General features: G+C 39.6%; 1 protein-coding gene across 9 annotated transcripts in view; it reads left to right on the forward strand.

The window, feature by feature from the left end:
• Positions 1-19717, forward strand: part of LOC126183366 (uncharacterized) — a 505494-nt gene that overhangs the window by 406193 nt on the left and 79584 nt on the right. For 6 of the 9 annotated variants that reach the window (XM_049925286.1, XM_049925287.1, XM_049925288.1 and 3 more), the window contains 2 exons: positions 3759-3821; positions 17616-17678. In XM_049925286.1, the coding sequence (XP_049781243.1) occupies positions 3759-3821; positions 17616-17678 (126 nt within the window). The remainder of the gene's footprint in view (positions 1-3758; positions 3822-17615; positions 17679-19717) is intronic. The other 3 variants (XM_049925289.1, XM_049925293.1, XM_049925292.1) reach the window with 2 other exon arrangements.

The following is a 19717-nucleotide window of genomic DNA, read 5'->3' on the forward strand; positions in this document are numbered from 1 at the left end:
CAATTCAAAAAGAACAGGAAGTCAGGCAGCCAACAATGTTTTCTGGATTTCTGGTCAGGGCATGACTAAGTGGTTGAGAGGGCTCACTAAGTCTGCAAATACAACATGTAGGATGACACGATGAGCTTGGCAAATGTGTACTTTTACTTGAGTTCTCAGTCCACCAGAGTCCCAAGAAGAATGAAGAGGAGTGTGATAGTTGGGATAAAGGCCATGCCAAACCAAAGAAAACAGTTGGTGACAATTACCAGCAACTCTACCTAGTGGGAGAACTATTGCACAGCAGGTGGCACCGGCATGCAGAAAGGACAGTGTTACGGAATATTATGGCCCTATGCCGCATTGTAAATCTGAATATAAAAGAATCTGACAAAACCTCACACTTTGCAGAAGGTGTGCTGTTCATGTGGTGAAGGATGTGATAACAACAGAATAGTTTATGAAGTGGTGTTGGAGAAATGAGGGAATGCAGAGAAAAGAGTCAGACAAATGAATTATGTCTTGAGTCGCAAATGTGGTAACTGTTGCATCTGTGGAAGACCCCCACGATCTTGCCTCTCACATATACTCGGTAGTGAGAGAGTGGATTCAGCATTTTATGTCAGCCAGATCAGTGAAACTAAGTACACAAGAGGTAGCAGCCATGTACCCTGACCCCATGTGAGGCCAATGTAGAGTATTTTAAAGCAGAAGTTTATCAATTTTTAGCACCAATCTGTGTCACCAGTCAAACATGTCAGTAAGAATTCACTTGGCCAACTTAAACTTAAGCCATAACCATCACATGACAACCCAACACCTGCCCAAAGCAAGTACAACCATCTTCTAAAGATGTATTCAACATCCATTACACCACCAGCTATCAACCATCACAACAGTTCTATTCACATCATTAAGCTGTAGGTGATTATAGTGAACAGTGGGACACATCCCATTATCGTATCTTGGCTGAGATTGTTCCCCAACATTCCATAGCCACTCCCCATTGTCGTAGAGTGGTACCAGCCACTCACCAAGTCTCTGAATTCAGGAAAACTAATTGAAACGAGCATCTGTGGAGGTGAATCCACCATAAGGAGGAACCCTCCATGGATGACAGTCATTAAGATGTCAGGAAATGTGATGAAAGTCATCACTGACAGCCAACCTGTCTAGGAGCTAGGCAACTGAGAGATTTGTTTCTCTGTAATGTTGAATGCTTCTCATTGCCAGCTAAAGAAGTTGTATTCTGTGATATGAATGCAATTGTGTTGATACTTGTAAATGGGAAATATGCTCAGCTTTCAGTCATCACGAAGCCATTCCAACAGGTACATAATAAACATTGCTGTGGATGTGTGTTGTTGAATCATTTTTATCCCACAATGATCAACAACAAGAGTTCCAGTCACCAGGCTAGATACTCACTTTTACTGTGAAGCTTTAGCCAATTGCAAAAAGGTACTCAGGCCCACAAAAGGAATCTACATGATAGTGATGATCATAAGTACTGCAGGTGTTCAACGAGAACTTAGTCTCACTAACTGCGATAAGCTGCCACAACTCATCCCTAACAAGAGCAGCCAAAGCTGTCCCAGGTGGGCAGCTGAGTGCCATTGATGAAAAGAGTCATGCTGTTCTATGACTCTGGACAATGCAGGGGAGGAAGCTACTGTCGAATTACTTATGGGATTTGGCATGAGGAAAGAACAGTGTCAGCGAGTGATAATAGTTTTGTGTTAGTTTTCGAGTACTTCAATTCCGGAGTGGAAAACAGACATACAGAATGCGCTAATGGTAAAACACCATTTTAAGACTGGGACTCGTCCTTCACTTAGCCAGCAGTCATATAGTCTGTCGCCAGGTGAATGACAGATAACACAGCTGGAGTGGAGAAGGTACTGCACCATTTTATCACTAAACCTTCAGAGAGTCCTTGGTTCTCCCCCATGTGAATAGTGAAAAATACACATGGCACGTGGTGTTCCTGCATTGTGTACTAACCATTGAACTATATCAAGAAGAAATACAGCTGTCCATTCCAGCCATTGATGACAGCCTAGATTGCTGAAAAGTAGCAAAGTTTTTTTTAACTATCACATATAGACAGGCTATTGGGAAACTGAGGCTGACAAGGCTGATTGGAGAAAGATTGCCCTCATAATTCCTGATGGTCTGTATGAGTTCAGAGTTGCGTATTTTGCTCTGTACAATCCTCTAGCCACAATTGAACATATGATGGACAACTTGTTTCAACACCTTATATGTACAATACGATTTTGCTCTCTGGAAGACATTTCAAGAACATGTGAGCCACCTGAGAACTGTGGTGAAGTATGTTCATACTGAATGTCTTCCCCTGAATCTGTTAAAATCTTGAGGCATTTATTTAATGGCATTGGAGTCCATCCTGATCTAAAGAAAATTAACGCAAGCACAGATTTTCCAACTTCTCGACATGACTGTGGCGGGAGAAGTTCCTTCAGGATGTGCTGACCCTACCAGTGATTCAGAAAGGTCTTCTGGAACAAGGGATGCCCATTGCATGAACTGCTGTAGGGAGATGCAGAATTTTCCTAGAATGAGGTGCAAGAAGATCTTTTCTTGTCCTTAAGGAGGCATGATCGTCACCTTCAGTCATAGCTTTTTCTGACAGGAATATCCAGAACTTCACACCAAGACTAGCATTGATGGGTTAGGTAAATTTCTACTACATGTTCAGAAAGGTGCCGAATAGGTGATAGCTTATGCTTCCGGAGTATTGTCCACCAAGTCTGAGATGAACTAATCTCAAACCAAAGGAGTGCCCTGAATTTGTTGCTGCCATGAACAAGGGCATCTTTATTTACTAACCGGCCAAATCTGGCAGCACACAGTCTGCACATCATTCTTATAAAGTTGGGTACCCATATGGTAAAGAGTGTTATGTCTGCACTGGCTTCAAATATGAAGTGTAATTATTAGCAGCCTTTGTTTGTACAGCCAAGAGAATGCTTCAGGCCAGAAATCTTGAGAGATTATTTAGAAAATTGATGTGATGTGTAAAATAAAATATTATGTGTGAATTTTCTGCTACCAAGTTTAGAGTTAAATAGTAAAATATTAATGCAGCATGACAAATAAAAGAAAGAGTTCTTAAAAATGAATTTTACATAATTCGGTAGAAAGTAATAAGAACAAATTTCAGGGATATCTTCATTATTTATGTCTTTGCCTTTCTGTAAGTGTGTTTGTGTTGTGTTTCTGATGAAGATGTTATTGATAGGATATTAAATACAGGCCTTCCTTCCTTCAATTGCCTGTAGCCAATTTTTAAATACACTAGGCAATGACATGTTAAGCACCTTAGTGTACTGTGAATATAGTTTATACTTGTAAATTTGCACACTACGCTCATATATTGAGATGAAAGAAGAGAGAACCTTTAGGTATCCTAGTGGCTTGAAGTTTGTCTCTGAAGTTATTGTGCCATTACAGTGTTTTTATCTTTCATATTTCTGTCGTGAACATAAGCAATTTTATGTGCATGAGTGGTGTGAACATCTCACCATCATATGTGGATTATGTTCAGTAGCTAGAAAGATTGTTAAGGCTGTTGAGTACCTCCCTTCAGGGTACATAATTCTTGCTACCGATGGTTGAGAAAGATGTTGCAGAAAATAACACTCGTAGGTTTTAAGTATTTGACCAGGCTATTTGTCTCTCTATAATTTTAACACTTTTGTTTTGTTTTAATTATGTATAACACTTACCCGAAAAGCTAATTGCTGTGATTACAGGAGCCAGTTCTTGAGACAAGATTACCGGATAGCCCTCAACCTTCAAAGGAAGACAGTAGTGCTGTAAGTATTGCAATTGCCAAATCAGTATTTCAGAAACTGTTAACTGATAGTTATTTCTACATCTGCATTACATGCTTGCATACGTATGTATGTATGTACATACTCCACATGTAACCAATGTGGCACTTTCTGACACAAAATGCAAATGGATATCTTGAAACTCCATCCGCTGTACTGTCCTTTCTTATAATGCTTTTGACAGAATGATGGTGACCCCTACACTGGAGCTCTTCAGGTGCCATTGCTGTAGATTTTAATTCATAATTTAAGCAGTGGCTTGAGTCAAACATAAGACTCAGGACTTTTTCAGCACTATTCATGGGTGATCATTTATTTGAATATCAAGAGTAGAAGTTAATTCAGTATTTGTCTGTGTGACACTTTCTTCTAACTTTTAAAATATTAACTCATTATTTTGCTTCAAGCTATACTGCATGGAATGTTGTGGGGAGGTTAGTGGCACTGACTTTCATACTCTTACTCTGGGTTGTGTGTTCAGACTGACCATCAATAATTAATGCATATTTATTATTTATCATTTCTGGAAGGTACTTGACATTTCTTAAGTTTGTAATGATTGGAATATTTGAAGTTCCTATTGAAGAGATCAGTTCTGTTCTGTCTGTACATTGGCATCTACAATAAAAATTATTTTAGTGTTAGGTGTTGTATGTCACTGACGACGAAATTTTTTGATATGGACTTGATTGTGGTTATGATGTGGCATTGTTTGGTGGAGATGTTGAGTACTTCAAAACATGTATATTACTGGAATATAAGCAGTACATAAGTCCCACGTTCTGTATATTCAGGAAACCAATGGATTCCAAAAGAGCTGGAAGTCGGGCATGCATCAATGTTTCCTGGAACTTCCGGTCTGTGCCTGACAAATTGTTTGAAGGGGCTCACCAAGTTTGCAAGTACTACATGTGGGATGACACAATAAGTTGGGCAAATGTGTACTTTTACTTGAGTGATCAGCCCACCAGTGTTCTGAGAACAACGAAGAGAAGCTTGATAGCTGGGATCAGTTCCATGCTGAACTGAAGAAAACATTTGGTGAAAATCACTAGCAGATTTGCCTAGTGGAAGTTTGACCCTAATGCCAATTGTTAAATCAGAATACAAGAGAGCTTACCAAACACATACTTTATGAAATGTGTTCAGCTCTTGTGGTAAAGGATGTCACAACAGCAGAAAAATTCATGAAGTGGTGCCAGAGAATTGAGGGAAGAGAAGTGAAAAGATTCAGAGGAATGAGAGATGATTTGACTCCCGAATGTGGTACCCGTTGTAGTTGTGGAAGACCACTACCATCTTGCCTGTCTTATATGACAGGTAGTGCAAGAAGAGATTAAACATATCATGATAGCCAGAATGTCAGACTAAGAACACAAGAGGTAATGGCCATGTACACTGACCACATGCCAGCAGGTGGTAGATTATGTAAAATGTGACAGACCTGTCCTCAAATTTAGGTGATAATGAGTTGAATGAGGCACGTGTTTTACAATTTTGTGTTTTGTCTTCACTCTACCTCAGCTCTTAGGTCACCACTTTCAGTATGTTAGAGAATGTCTGGCTCCTCCCATTACTGTTTTTATAATCCACCGATCTTCTTTTCTGGACTTGCCTCTTAGTGGCTGCCCATATCAGATGTCATTGTTAGTAATGGTCTGCGTTGCCTCACTTGCTCCATTGCCCCAATCAGAGGAGTTGTGTATGTTGATGTAAATAAGAGCACAAGGGAGAAGCCCCTTTGGTCTCACACGGTCAGCGTATGGGTGCTGATGACTGCATCGTTGAACCGCTTCAAATCCACACACACACACACACACACACACACACACACACACACACACACACACACACACACACACAGTGTGTTAAAGAATACGTTTCTCAGTCTTCAGCACCAATCTTGGCCACCAGTGAAACTTGTCAGCATGAATTGATTTGGTCAACTTGAACTAATACTGTAGCCATCACATGACAACCCAGCACCTGACCAAAGCAGGTTCAACCATTTTTCCTTCCAAGGATAATGCACCACTGAGCAACAGACACTTGGAGAGCACGGGAAACAAGGCATTTTGTATCCACTGTAGTCCACCCGGACACAGTGTATAGTGTTGCAGGGGAAGAAGGCAAGTGCTTGGCAATTGTTACACCACCAGATGTCAACCATCACAACAGTTCTCTTCATGCCAGCAGGTTGTAGGTGGTTATAGTCCACTATGGGATGAAGGCCATTGTCATACCCTGTGTGAAGTGGTTCTCCAAAATGGTGTTGCCATGTCCTGTCTTTGTCAGAGGTACCAGCGCTATGGTTGGCCCGCTAGATGAGGCTGCCATAGGTAAAACGGATATCAACTGCATTTTTTTAAAAAGGAACCCCCATTTTTATTACATATTTGTGTAGTGCATAAAGAAATGTGAATGTTTTAGTTAGACGACTTTTTTTGCTTTGTGATAGATGGCGCTGTAATAGTCACAAACGTATAAGTACATGGTATCACGTAACATTCCGCCAGTACGGACGGTATTTCGATATCGTGTTGGTGTATGGCTATTGTGATCAAAATGGCCAACAGGCATGTGCTATGTACGTTATTTGGTATCCTGGACGACATCATCCAAGTGTCCAGACCGTTTGCCGAATAGTTACGTTATTTAAGGGAACAGGAAGTGTTCAGCCACTTGTGAATCATCAACCATGACCTGCAACAAATGATGATGCTGAAATAGGTGTTTCAGCTGCTGTCGCGGGTAATCCGCACATCAGTAGCAGACAAATTGCGCGAGAATCGGGAATCTCAAAAATGTCGTTGTTGAGAATGCTACATCAACATCGATTGTACCCATACCATATTTCTATGCACCAGAAATTGCATGACGATGACTTTGAACATTGTGTACAGTACTGCCACTGGGCACAAGAGAAATTGTGGAACATAGACAGATTTTTTGCATGTGTTCTATTTAGTGATGAAGCATCATTCACCAACAGTGGTATTGTAAACTGGCATAGTGTGCACTATTGGGGAACAGAAAATTCACGATGGCCGCGACAAGTGGAACATCAGTGACCTTGGGCGGTCAGTGTATGGTGCGGCATTATGGGAGGAAGGATAATTGGCCTCATTTTATCGATGACAATCTAATTGGTGCAATGTATGCTGATTTCCTATGTAATGTTCTACCGATGTTACTACAAGATGTTTCACCGCACGACAGAATGGCGATGTACTTCCAACATGATGGATGTCTGGCACATAGCTCGTGTGCTGTTGAAGCAGTACTGAATAGCATATTTCAAGACAGGTGGATTGGTCGTCGAAGCACCATACTGTGACCTGCACGTTCACCAGATCTGACGTGCCAGGATTTATTTCTGTGGGGAACATTGAAGGATATTTGCTGTCATGATCCACCAACAACGTCTGTCAACATGCATCAGCGCATTGTCAATGCATTTGTGAACATTACAGAAGGCGAACTACTTGCTGTTGAGAGGAATGTCATTACACGTATTGCCAAATGTATTGAGGTTGACGGACAGCATTTGAGCATTTATTGCATTAATGTGGTATTTACAGGTAATCACGCTGTAACAGCATGCGGTCTCAGAAATAATAAGTTCACAAAGGTGCATGTATCACATAGAAACAACCTAAATAAAATATTCAAACGTACCTACGTTCTGTATTTTAATTTAAAAAACCTACCTGTTACCAACTGTTCGTGTAAAATTGTGAGCCATATCTTTGTGACTATTACAGCACCATCTTATCACAAAGCGAAAAAAGTAGTCCAACTAAAACATTCATATTTCTTTACGTACTACATGAATATGTAATAAAAAAGGGGGGTTCCTACTTTAAGAAACGTAGCTGATATCCGTATGACCTACGGCAGCGCCATCTAGCGGGCCAACCATAGCACCATCTTGTTTCCCCCTTCAAGTTAGACAAGTTTCATTCTTTGTAGTGTTTTCATTTGATGCTTATTTCGTGAGATATTTGGCCCGGTCACTATCAATGGACCACCCTGTATTATGGAGAACCTTCTTCAACAAGTTATATGGACAACATATTTGTGCTGTCTGGATGATACAGTCATTTTTGGAAGACATTTGAAGAACATCCGAGCCACCTGAGAATTGTGCTAAAGTGTATTCACATTGAAGGCCTCCCTCTTTCTGAAAGACTTCCTATTGGTAGGAAAAAAATAAGAAAAGAAAAAAAGGCAGAAAAGAAAGGAAAAAATTTGTCCATTTAGTTAATGGCAATGGAGTCAACCTGATCCATAGAAAATAAAAGCAGGCACAAGTTTTTCCACCTTCTTGGCACAACTGTGGTGTGAGAAGTTCCTTCAGGATGTGCTTATCCTACCCAAGCATGTCCATTGCATGAACTGCTGCAGGGAGATGCCAAATTTTCCTAGGATGTGGTGCAAGAAAATCTTGACTTTTCCTCAAGGAGGCATGAACGTCACCTTCAGCCATAGCTTTTTATGACAGGAATACTGATCCAGAACTTCACACCAACACTAGCATTGATGGGTTAGGTAAATTTCTAGTACATGTTCAGGGAGGTGTCGAATAGGAGATAGCTTACACTTCCAGGGTTTCTCCTCCAAGTCTGAGATGAACTGCTCTTAAATCAAAAGAGTGCCCTGAAATTGTTGTGGCCATGAACAAGTGCAGCTTCATTTATTTGCAAATTACTCATGCTGATGATGAACCAAGATTCTCTTTTCTAGATGACGAGCATGATGAATCAGTCAGGTTGACTGGCTGTATGTATGCTGAGGCTTCAGGAGTATGGTTTCACAGTGGTGTACAAAACCACATACAAACACAAGGATGCTGAGTGCCTTTAAAGGACTTTTTTTTCGAGTGGTGATCAGACGTCAGACATGTTTGACAGAGCATGCTATGAATCCCTTTCCTGTGGTGATCTCTTCATCTCAGAATAGCACTTGCACCTTATAGCCTCAGTTATTTGTTGAATGTTTCTCAATCTCTATCTTTCGCTGCTGTTTTTCCTTCTGCAGCTCCCTCTAGTACCATGAAAGTTATCGCCTAATCTTGTAACTCATGTCCTATTGTCCTACATATTCTTCTTGTTAGTGTTCTCCATACATTACATTCTTCAACTGTTCTGTGGAGAACCTCCTGATTTTTTACCTTATTAGCCCACCAAATTTTTTACATTCTTCTGTAAAACCACATTTCAAACACTTCGATTATCTTCTGTTCCGGCTTTTACACAGTCCGTGAGACACTATCGTACATAGCTGTGCTCCTAATGTGCATTCTCAGAAATTTCTTCCTCAAATTTAGGGCAGTGTGTGATACTAGTATACATCTTTTGGCCAGGAATACCCTCTTTGTCTGTCCCAGTCTGCTTGTTAGGCCCTCCTTGCTTTGCCCATCATGTGTCATTTTCCTTCTGAGGTATGAGAACTCCTTAACATAGTGATTATCAGTTTTGAATTGTATTCTCTTATCTGCAGCTTCTCATTACTTTGATCTTTCTTTGGTTTACTCTCACTCCGTAGTCAGTACTCATTGGACTGTTTAGTCTACTCAACAGATCCTGTAATTCATCAGCAAATCTTATCACTGATATTATGTCACCTTGTTCTCTCCCCCCCCCCTCCCCCCTCACCCCCCACTCCCTACCCCCCACCCTTCCTGTCTCTGTTTATTTGATGTATATACTGATCAGTAGATGTGAAAGATTATGTCTCAATCTTACACTCGTTTTAATCTGAGCACTGCTTTCTTTGTTTCCAGTTTTATTGTTTCCTCTTGGTTCTTATACAAATTGTGTATTACCCATCTTTCCCTATAACTTACTCCTAGTTTAAATGAAAATGATTAATGGAAAATCTCATATAAAGATGTGAAACAAATACTAACAAAGAGATAGAGGGGCTGGCCAGTATTTAGCTCAGTACAGCCGATAGATACACAAAAAACAGAACCCGATAATTTATGTTCCTAGCTTTCGGAGCAAATGTTCCTTCATCAGGGAGGAGAGAGGGGAAAGAAAGGGAATAAGGGAAAGTGGATTCAGTTACTCACAACCCAGATTATGAAGCAACAGTGAAGGAAAACAGCTTTCTCCACACAACACTGATGTGGCACTTTGCGACATAAAGTGGCAAGGGGGATCCTGAACATACATCCACAGTACCGTCCTTTCTGACAAGGTTGTTCACAGAATAATGGTGACCCTTACACTGGAGTTCTTCAGCAGCTTTTGCTGCTGGTTTTTGGTACATAATTTATGCAGTGGCTTGTATCAAACGTAAGACCCAGGAAATTTTCAGCAGTATTCATAGACGTCAATCCTAGACCATGGTGATCATTTATATGAATATCAAGAATAGAAGTTAATTCAGTATCAGTCGCTGTGACACTTTCTTCTATCATTTAAAAGATTAACTGTTTATTTTGCTTCAAGCTATACGGCATGCGGTGTTGTGTAGAGGTTAGGAGCACTGGTTGGCCTGCTCTGAGTTGTCAATTCAAACTGATCACCATTAGTTAATCCTCATTTAATATTTATCATTTCTGGAAGGTTCTTGAAATTTCTTAAGTTAGTAATGTTTGCATATTGTGGAATATTTGAAGTTTCTATGAAAGAGTTCACTTCTGTGCTCTCTGCACATTGGATTATACAATAAAAATGCTGCCAGGTGTTAGGTGTTACATTTTACCGAAGACGCAACTTTTGAATTTGGGCAGTGTGACATTGTTTGGTGGAGAAGTCGATTACTTCAAAATATGTACATCACCAGAATGTAAGCAGTACATCATTCCCATGGTCTATATATTCAGGAAACCAATCAATTCAAAAAGAACAGGAAGTCAGGCAGCCAACAATGTTTTCTGGATTTCTAGTCAGGACATGACTAAATGGTTGAAGGGGCTCACTAAGTCTGCAAATACAACAAGTGGGATGACTCGATGAGCTTGGCAAATGTGTACTTTTACTTGAGTTCAGAGTCCCAAGAAGAATGAAGAGGAGTGTGGTAGTTGGGATAAAGGCCATGCCAAACTGAAGAACACAGTTGGTGACAATTACCAGCAACTCTACCTAGTGGGAGAACAATTGCAAAGCAGGTGGCACTGGCATGCAGAAACGACAGTCTTACATATAGAAAATTATGGCCCTTTGCCACATTGTAAATATAAATATAAAAGAAGCTGACAAAACCACACACTTTGCAGAAGGTGTGCTGTTCTTGTGATAAAGGATGTGATAACAACAGAAGAATTTATGAAGTGGTGCTAGAGAATTGAGGGAATGCAGAGAAAAGAGTCAGACAAATGAATTATGTATTGACTCGTGAATTTGGTAACTGTTGCAGCTGTGGAAGACCCCCACGATCTTGCCTCTCACATATACTCAGTAGTGAGAGAGTGGATTCAGCATTTTATGTCGGCCAGAACTGTGAAACTAAGTACACAAGAGGTAGCAGCCATGTACCCTGACCTCATGTGAAGCTGATGTAGAGTATTTGAAAGCAGAAGTTTATCAATTTTTAGTACCAATCTGTGCCACCAGTCAAACATGTCAGTAAGAATTGACTCGGCCAACTTAAACTCAAGTCATAGCCATGACATGACAACCCAGCACCTGACCAAAGCAAGTACAATCATCTCCTTAGCTAAGTATGATGTCCTGCAAAAGAACTGACATTTGGAGAACGGAGGATACATGAAAGTTTGTTTCCATTGTTTCCGCACTGTACACATGGTATGCTTCTAGAGAGAAAATTACGTATTCAACAACTATTACACCACCAGATATCAACCGTCACAGCAGTTCTATTCACATCATTAAGCTGTAGATGATTATAGTGAACAGTGGGACGAAGCCCATTATCATATCTTGGGTGAGCTTGTTCCCCAACATTCCATAGCCACTCCCCGTTGTTGTAGAGTGGTACCAGCCACTCACCTAGTCACTGAATTCAGGCAAAATAATTGAAACAAGCATCTGTGGATGTGAATCCACCATAAGAGGGAACCCTCCATGGATGACAGTCATTAAGATGTCAGGAAATGTGATGGAAGTCATCATTGATGGCCAACCTATCTAGGAGCTAGGCAACTGTAATGTTGAATGCTTCTCATTGCCAGCTGAAGAAGTTGTATTCTGTGATGAATGCAATTGTGTTGATACTTGTAAATGGGAAATATGCCCAGCTAAGAGAAACATGTTTTGCAAGAATAACTATCACTGACGGAACACAGTCCTTCACATTTGTTGTGTCAACAGAATGTAGTCATAATATCATTCTTGGATGGTACTTCTTGCAGGCATCACGAAGCCATTCCAACAAGTAAATAATAAACATTGATGTGGGTGTGTGTTGTTGAAGCATTTTTATCCCACAATGATCAACAACAAGAGTTCCAGTCACCAGGCTAGATACTCACTTTTACTATGAAGCCTTAGCCAATTGCAAAAAGGTACTCAGGTCCACAAAAGGAATCTACATGATGGTTACGATCATAAGTACTGCAGGTGTTCAACGAGAACTGTCTCACTAACTGTGATAAGCTGCCACAACTCCTCCCTAACTGTCCCAGGTGGGCAGCTGAGTGCCATTGATGAAAAGAGTCATGCTGTTCTACGACTCTGGACAATGCAGGGGACGAAGCTACTGTGGAATTACCTATGAGATCTGGCCTGAGGAAAGAACAGTGTCAGAGAGTGATAATAATTTTGTGTTATTTTCGAGTGCTTTCAATTCCAGAGTGGAAATCAGACAGGCATAATGTGCTAATGGTAAAACACCATTTTAAAACTGGGACTCGTTCTTCACTTAGCCAGCAGTCATATAGTCTGTCGCCAGTTGAATGACAGATAACACAGCTGGAGTGGAGAAGGTACTGCAACATTTTATCACTAAACCTTCAAAGAGTCCTTGGTTTTCTCCCATGTGAATAGTGAAAAATACACATGGCACATGATGTTCCTGCATTGTGTACTAACCATTGAACTATATCAATAAGAAATACAGCTATCAATTCCATCCTTAAGGAGGCATGAGCGCCATCTTCAGTCATAGCGCTTTTTGACAAGAATGCTGATCCAGAACTTCACACCAACACTAACATTATGGGTTAGGTGAATTTCTACTACATCTACAGGTAGGTGCTGAAAAGGTGATAGCTTATGCATCCAGACTTCGCTCCTACAAGACTGAGATGAACTACTCTTCAACCAAAAGAGTGACCTGTAATTGTTTGGGCTATGAACAAGTGCAGCTTTATTTATTTGCGAATTACTTGTGCTGGTGATGAATCAAGATTCTCTTTTCTAGATGACTAGCATGATGAATCAGTAGGGCTGACTGGCTAGATGGATCCCGAGGCTTCAGGAATATGGCGTCACAGTGGTGTACAAAAACAGATACAAACACAAGGATGCTGAGTGCATTTCAAGGATTTTTTTTAAAGTGGTGATCTGGTTTTGATGCAGCATGCTATGAATTCCTTTTCTGTGGCTATCTCTTCATCTCAGAATAGCACTTGTACCTTACACTGAATGTGTCTCAATCTCCATCTTCCAGTGCAGTATTTACCCTATACAGCTCCCTCTAGTACCATGAAAGTTATTGGCCGATGTGATAACTCATGTCCTACCATCCTGTCCCTTCTTCTTGTTAGTGTTTTCAATATGTTCCATTCTTTATCGATTCTGTGGAGCACCTCCTCATTCCTTACCTTATCAGTCGACCAAATTTTCAAGTTCTGTAAAAATACATCTCAGACACTTTGATTCTCTTGTGTTCTAGCTTTTACACAGTCTATAATTCACTACTATACAAAAATATGCTCCGAATATACATTCTCAGAAATTTCTTCTACAAATTAAGATCTATGTGTGATACAGGTATACTTCTTTTGACCAGGAATACCCTCTTTGTCTCTGCTAGTCCATTTGTTAGGTCCTCCTTGCTTCTTCTGTCGTGTTATTTTCCTTCCGAGGTATGAGAATTCCTTAACATAGTAATCACCAGTTTTGATGTTAACAAGCTTTTTATTCTCACATTGCAATTTCCCACTACTTTTGTTCCTCTTTGGTTTGCTCTAAGTCCATGTTCAGTACGTATTGGAATGTTTATTCTATTCAACAGATCCTGTAATTCATCAGCAAATCTTATCACTGATATCATTTCACCCTGAATCTTAAACACAATCTTGTACCAGTTTTGTATATTTGTCATTGCTTACTTGGTGTACGAACTGATTGGTAGAGATGAAAGGTTACATCTCAACCTTACACTCTTTTTAATCCAAGCACTTTGCTCTTGGTTTCCAGTCTTATTGTTCCCTCTTGGTTCTCATACATATTGTGTATTACCATTCTTTCCCTGTAGCTTGCTCCTATTTTTCTCAGAATTTCAAACATCTTAAATCATTTTACTCTGCTGAACACTTTTTCTGTGTTGACAAATCCAGTGAATGCGCTTTGATTTTTGTTCAATCTTGCTTTGATTATCAAGCGTGTCAGGACTGCCCTCAGTTTGTCTTTGCCTTTCCTAATACCACAAATTAATTGTCATGTAATAGATCCTCAGTTTTCTTTTCCATTCTTCTGTATGTTATTCTTGACAGCAACTTGCATCCACGAATTTTTACTCTGATTGTCCAACAGATATCACACGAATCTGCCCTTGGTGTCTTAGGAAATGGAAACGTGTGGGTGATAATTTTTCCATGAGACTGATGGTATGTCACCAGGATCATAGATTCTACGCAGCAGGTTGAATAGCAATTTTGTTGCCACTTCCCCCAATGATTTTACATATTCTGATGGAATGTTATATTTCCCTTGTGATTTATTTGATATCAAGTCTTCCGAAGGTCTTAAAAATTCTAACACTAGTACTGGATCCCTTATCTCTTCCATATTGACTTCAATTTCTTGTTCTGTCATGTCATCACATAACTCCTCCCCCTCATAGAGCATTCTGTGTACTCTTTCCACGTATGTCCTCTCTCCTCTGTATTCAACAGTGGAATTCCCATTGCACTCTTAATGTTGCCACCCTGCCTTTTAATTTCAGTGGAGCTTGTTTTGACTTTTATATATACTGAGACAGTCCTTCTGATGATCATTTCTTTATCGATTTCTTCATATTTTTTCTTCAGCCATTTTGCGTTTGCTTCGTGGCACTTCCTGTTTCTCTCATTTCTGAGTGATTCTACAGCTCTGCAGCATACAACAAGGTGTAGCAGTTAACATCACTGGCTGGCATCTGGTTGATTGCCAGGCTGAACCTGACCACCAGCAATTACTTGAATTTACTATTTATTAATTCTAGTTCCCAAAATTTCTTATGTTTGCATATTCTGAAATATTCAACAGTTTTGTAAATAGCAGCATTTCTGGTCGATGATTTTATTTCTATCCTATCTGTACATTGGTGTCCGTAATAAACTTGCTTACAGTGCAAAGTGATGTCCTTCATTGACAATGCTGCAATCATATTTCAACTTAATTGTGGTTACGAATTGACAATGTGCCACTGCTGAATTTATTAATGTATGGAAATGAGGGGAATAAAGGAAAAGCCTAGAAGAACATGTCTTATTTAAAAGATTGGAAGTCAGTAGAATAAGTTCAAATGAAAATGGTTTGTCATGATGGATGTTCTCAGGGTGGTTATAATTAAGGACATGCAGAAAACAAATAATGAGCAAACTGTTGAAACACATTTTAATTCCCACATGAGAAAATAACATTCATTAATTGCGCTCCATATTAACGTTTCACATTAGAAACACTGCTCACTGATGACAACCATCTGCATCCACAGACAGCCTGGAACTCTACTAGAGATTCTGTTTCACAGTTTATAGAAAAGTGTATTGTTTGCCATTGAGGTGTATAAATTATATATATTCAGCCACTTATGGTTGTTCACCCAAGATCAACAGGAGGAGGAAATGATTATATCTGTTGGTTTAGAAAAGTGTATTTCTCATAGAAGACACTTTCATACTCCAACTGTAGCATTGACTAATTTAAAATTCATCATAGTCAGATTTTGACACACTTGTAAAAAGCTTATATAAATTACACATGCATTCCTGACTATTAACTATCAGGATTATATATGTATTTTCTATAAGTTTTTAAGAGTTTGTCACAATCTCATTGTGTAGCATTTTCTGTTTTGATACATGTGATATATGTAAGTGTGTTCTATGAGAAATATACATTTCTAAACCAACAGATCATATAATTTTTTCATACAGTTGATGATGGTTGACACAACTGAAATCGATGGAGTAAATAAAATTATACAGCATATTTTCCAAATAAACATGCTTCTGTAAAATATCTTTCTGCTATAGCCAGTTACCAACATAAATTGGTTGTCCATTTGTCTGCAGCACTTTTTAAATGGTAGACCATGGAATGTTCAGCTATCATGACACAGCTTCTGCAGTGCTTGAAGACTCCACAATTCGTCCAGCATTCTCAGTGATTTCAACACTAACATCCTGAGCAATTTGTGGTGCAGTTGTCCATCAGCTTCTCCCAGGAGTAACTCCCAAATCACCAGTTAATTCTAGCTTTTGATTCATGTTCTTGAACCCCGGTGTGAAAAGCAAATATCTCTGTATTCCTTCACTGGATCAATACTCATGAACAGCAGCAGCAGTATTCCCACTGTTTTGGTAGAATGGCTTCTGAGAAAGCCCTGCTAGCATTGTTCAGAACCATGTTGACTGACTGCAACTATAAAGCACACTGATGATTATGTTTCAACCCTGTTGACATTCCAGTGCCAGTGCCTAACAGCTAGTTATGACATCAACACTACTAACCGTGCAAATCCTGCAGCACACAGTCGGCACATCATTCTTATGAAGTTGGGTACCCATATGGTAAACAGTGTTATGTCTACACTGGTTTGAAATGTAAACTGTAATTATTAGCATCCTGTATTTGTACAGTCAAGAGAATGCTTCAGGCAGGAAATCTTGAGAGTTTATTTAGAAAATTGATGTGATGTGTAAAATAAAAAGTTACGTGAGAATTTTCTGCTACCAAGTTTAGAGTTAAATAATAAAATATTAATGCAGCATGGCAAATAAAAGAAAGAGTTCTTAAAATGAATTTTACATAATTGGGTAGAAAGTACTACACACAAAATTAAGAGATATTTTGTTATTTAGGTCTTCGCGTTTTTGTTAGCGTGTTTGTCCTGTGTTTCTGATGAAGATGTTATTGATAGGATATTAAATACAGACCTTCCTTCCTTCAATTGCCGGTAGCCAATTTTTAAATACACTAGGCAATGACATGTCAGGCACCTTAGTGTACTGTGAATATAGTTTATACTTGTAAATTTGCACATTACGCTCATATGTTGAGATGAAAGAAGAGAGAACCTTTAGGTATTCGAGTGGCTTGAAGTTTGTCTCTGGAGTTATTGTGCCATTACAGTGATTTTATCTTTCATATCTGTCGTGAACATAAGCAATTTTATGTGCATGAGTGGTGTGAACATCTCACCACCATATGTGGATTATGTTCAGTAGTTAGAAAGATTGTTAAGGCTGTCGAGTACTTCCCTTCAGGGGACATAATACTTGCTACTGATGGTAGAGAAAGTTGTTGCAGAGAATAACACCCGTAGGTTTTAACTATTTGGCCAGGCTATTTATCTCTCTATAATTTTAACATTTTTTGTTTAGTTTTAATTATGTATAACACTTACCTGAAAAGCTAATTACTCGGATTACAGGAGTCAGTTCTTGAGACAAGAGTACCGGATAGCTCTCAACCTTCAAAGGAAGACAGTAGTGCTGTAAGTATTGCAATTGTCGAATCAGTAGTTCAGATACTGTTAACTGATAGTTATTTCTGCATCTGCATTACTTGCTTGAATACATATCTACGTATGTACATACTCAACATGTCACTGATGTGGCACTTTCCGACACAAAGTGCAAATGAATATCTGTCCTTCCTTATAATGCTAATGATGGTGACCCTTACACTGGAGCTATTCAGGTGCCATTGCTGTAGATTTTAATTCATAATTTAAGCAGTGGTTTGAATCAAACATAAGACCCAGGTCAATTTCAGCAGTAGTCATGGGTGCCACCCCTAGTCTATGGTGATCATTTATTTGAATATCAAGAATAGAAGTTAATTCAGTATTTTTCTGTGTGACCCTTTCTTCCAACTTTTATAATATTAACTCATTATTTTACTTCAAGCTATACAGCATGGAATGTTGTGCAGATGTTAGTGGCACTGTCTTGCATACTCTGGGTTTTGTGTTCAGACTGACCACCAATAGTTCATGCTTATTTTATTATTTATGTTATCTGGAAGGTACTTGACATTTCTTAAGTTTGTAGTGTTTGCATGTTGTGGGATATTTGAAGTTTGTATCGAAGAGTTCAGTTCTGTTCTCTCTGTACATTGTTGTCTACAATAAAAATGATTTTAGTGTTAGGTGTCGTATGTCACTGATGATGTAACTTTTTGATTTGGACTTAATTGTGGTTATGATATGGCACTGTGTGGTGGAGGCATTGAGTACTTCAAAACATGTACATTACTGGAATATAAGCAGTACATAATTCCCATGGTCTGTATATTCAGGAAACCAATGGATTCCAAAACAGCTGGAAGTCAGGCATCCATCAATGTTTCCTGGAACTTCCGGTCTGTGCCTGACAAATTGTTTGAAGGAGCTCACCAAGTTAGCAAGTACTACATGTGGGATAACACAGTAAGTTGGGCAAATGTGTACTTTTACTTGAGTTCTCAGCCCACCAGTGTTGTGATAAAAACGAAGAGAAGCTTCATAGCTGGGATAAATTCCATGCTGAACTGAAGAGAGCATTTGATGGAAATCACTAGCAGATTTGCCTAGTGGAAGTTTGACCCTAATGCCACTTCTTAAACCGGAATGCAAGAGAGCTTACAAAATACATACTTTATGAAATGTGTTCAGCTCTTGTGGTAAATGATGTCACAACAGCAGAATAATTTATTAAGTGGCACCAGAGAATTGAGGGAAGAGAAGTGAAAAGAGTCAGAGGAATTAGAGATGATTTGAATCCCAAATGTGGTACCCGTTGTAGTTGTGGAAGACCAATATGATCTTGCCTGTCTTATATGACAGGTTGACCAAGAAGAGATTAAACATATCATGACATCCAGAATGTCAGACTAAGAACACAAGAGGTAATGGCCATGTACACTGACCACATGCCAGCAAGTGATAGATTGTGTAAAATGTGACAGACCTGTCCACAAATTTAGGTGATAATGAGTTGAATGAGTCACGTGTTTTACGATTTTGTGTTTTGTCTTCACTTCTACCTCAGCTCTTAGGTCACCACACTTAGTACGTTAGCGATCGACTGTCTCCACCCGTTACTCTTTTTATGATCCATCAATCTTCTTATCTGGACTTGCCTCTAGTGGCTGTCCAGATCAGATGTCATTGTTTGTAATTGTCTGCCTTACCTCACTTGCTCCATTGCCCCATTCAGAGAAGTCGTGTGTGTTCATGTGAACAAGAGCACAAGGGAGAAGCTCCATTGGCCTCACATATTCAGCATATGGGTGCTGATGACTGCATTGTTGAACCACTTCAAATGCACCCCCCCCCCCCCCCCCCACACACACACACACACACACACACACACACACGCGCACACACACGCGCGTGCACACACACGCGCGTGCACACACACACACACACACACACACACACACACACACACACACACACAGTGTGTTAAAGAATAAGTTTATCAGCCTTCAGCACCAGTATGTGGCACCAGTGATACATGTCAGCATGAATTGATTGATTTTGTCAACTTG

The sequence above is a fragment of the Schistocerca cancellata genome, chromosome 4 (assembly GCF_023864275.1).
Source record: "Schistocerca cancellata isolate TAMUIC-IGC-003103 chromosome 4, iqSchCanc2.1, whole genome shotgun sequence".
NCBI lineage: Eukaryota > Metazoa > Arthropoda > Insecta > Orthoptera > Acrididae > Schistocerca > Schistocerca cancellata.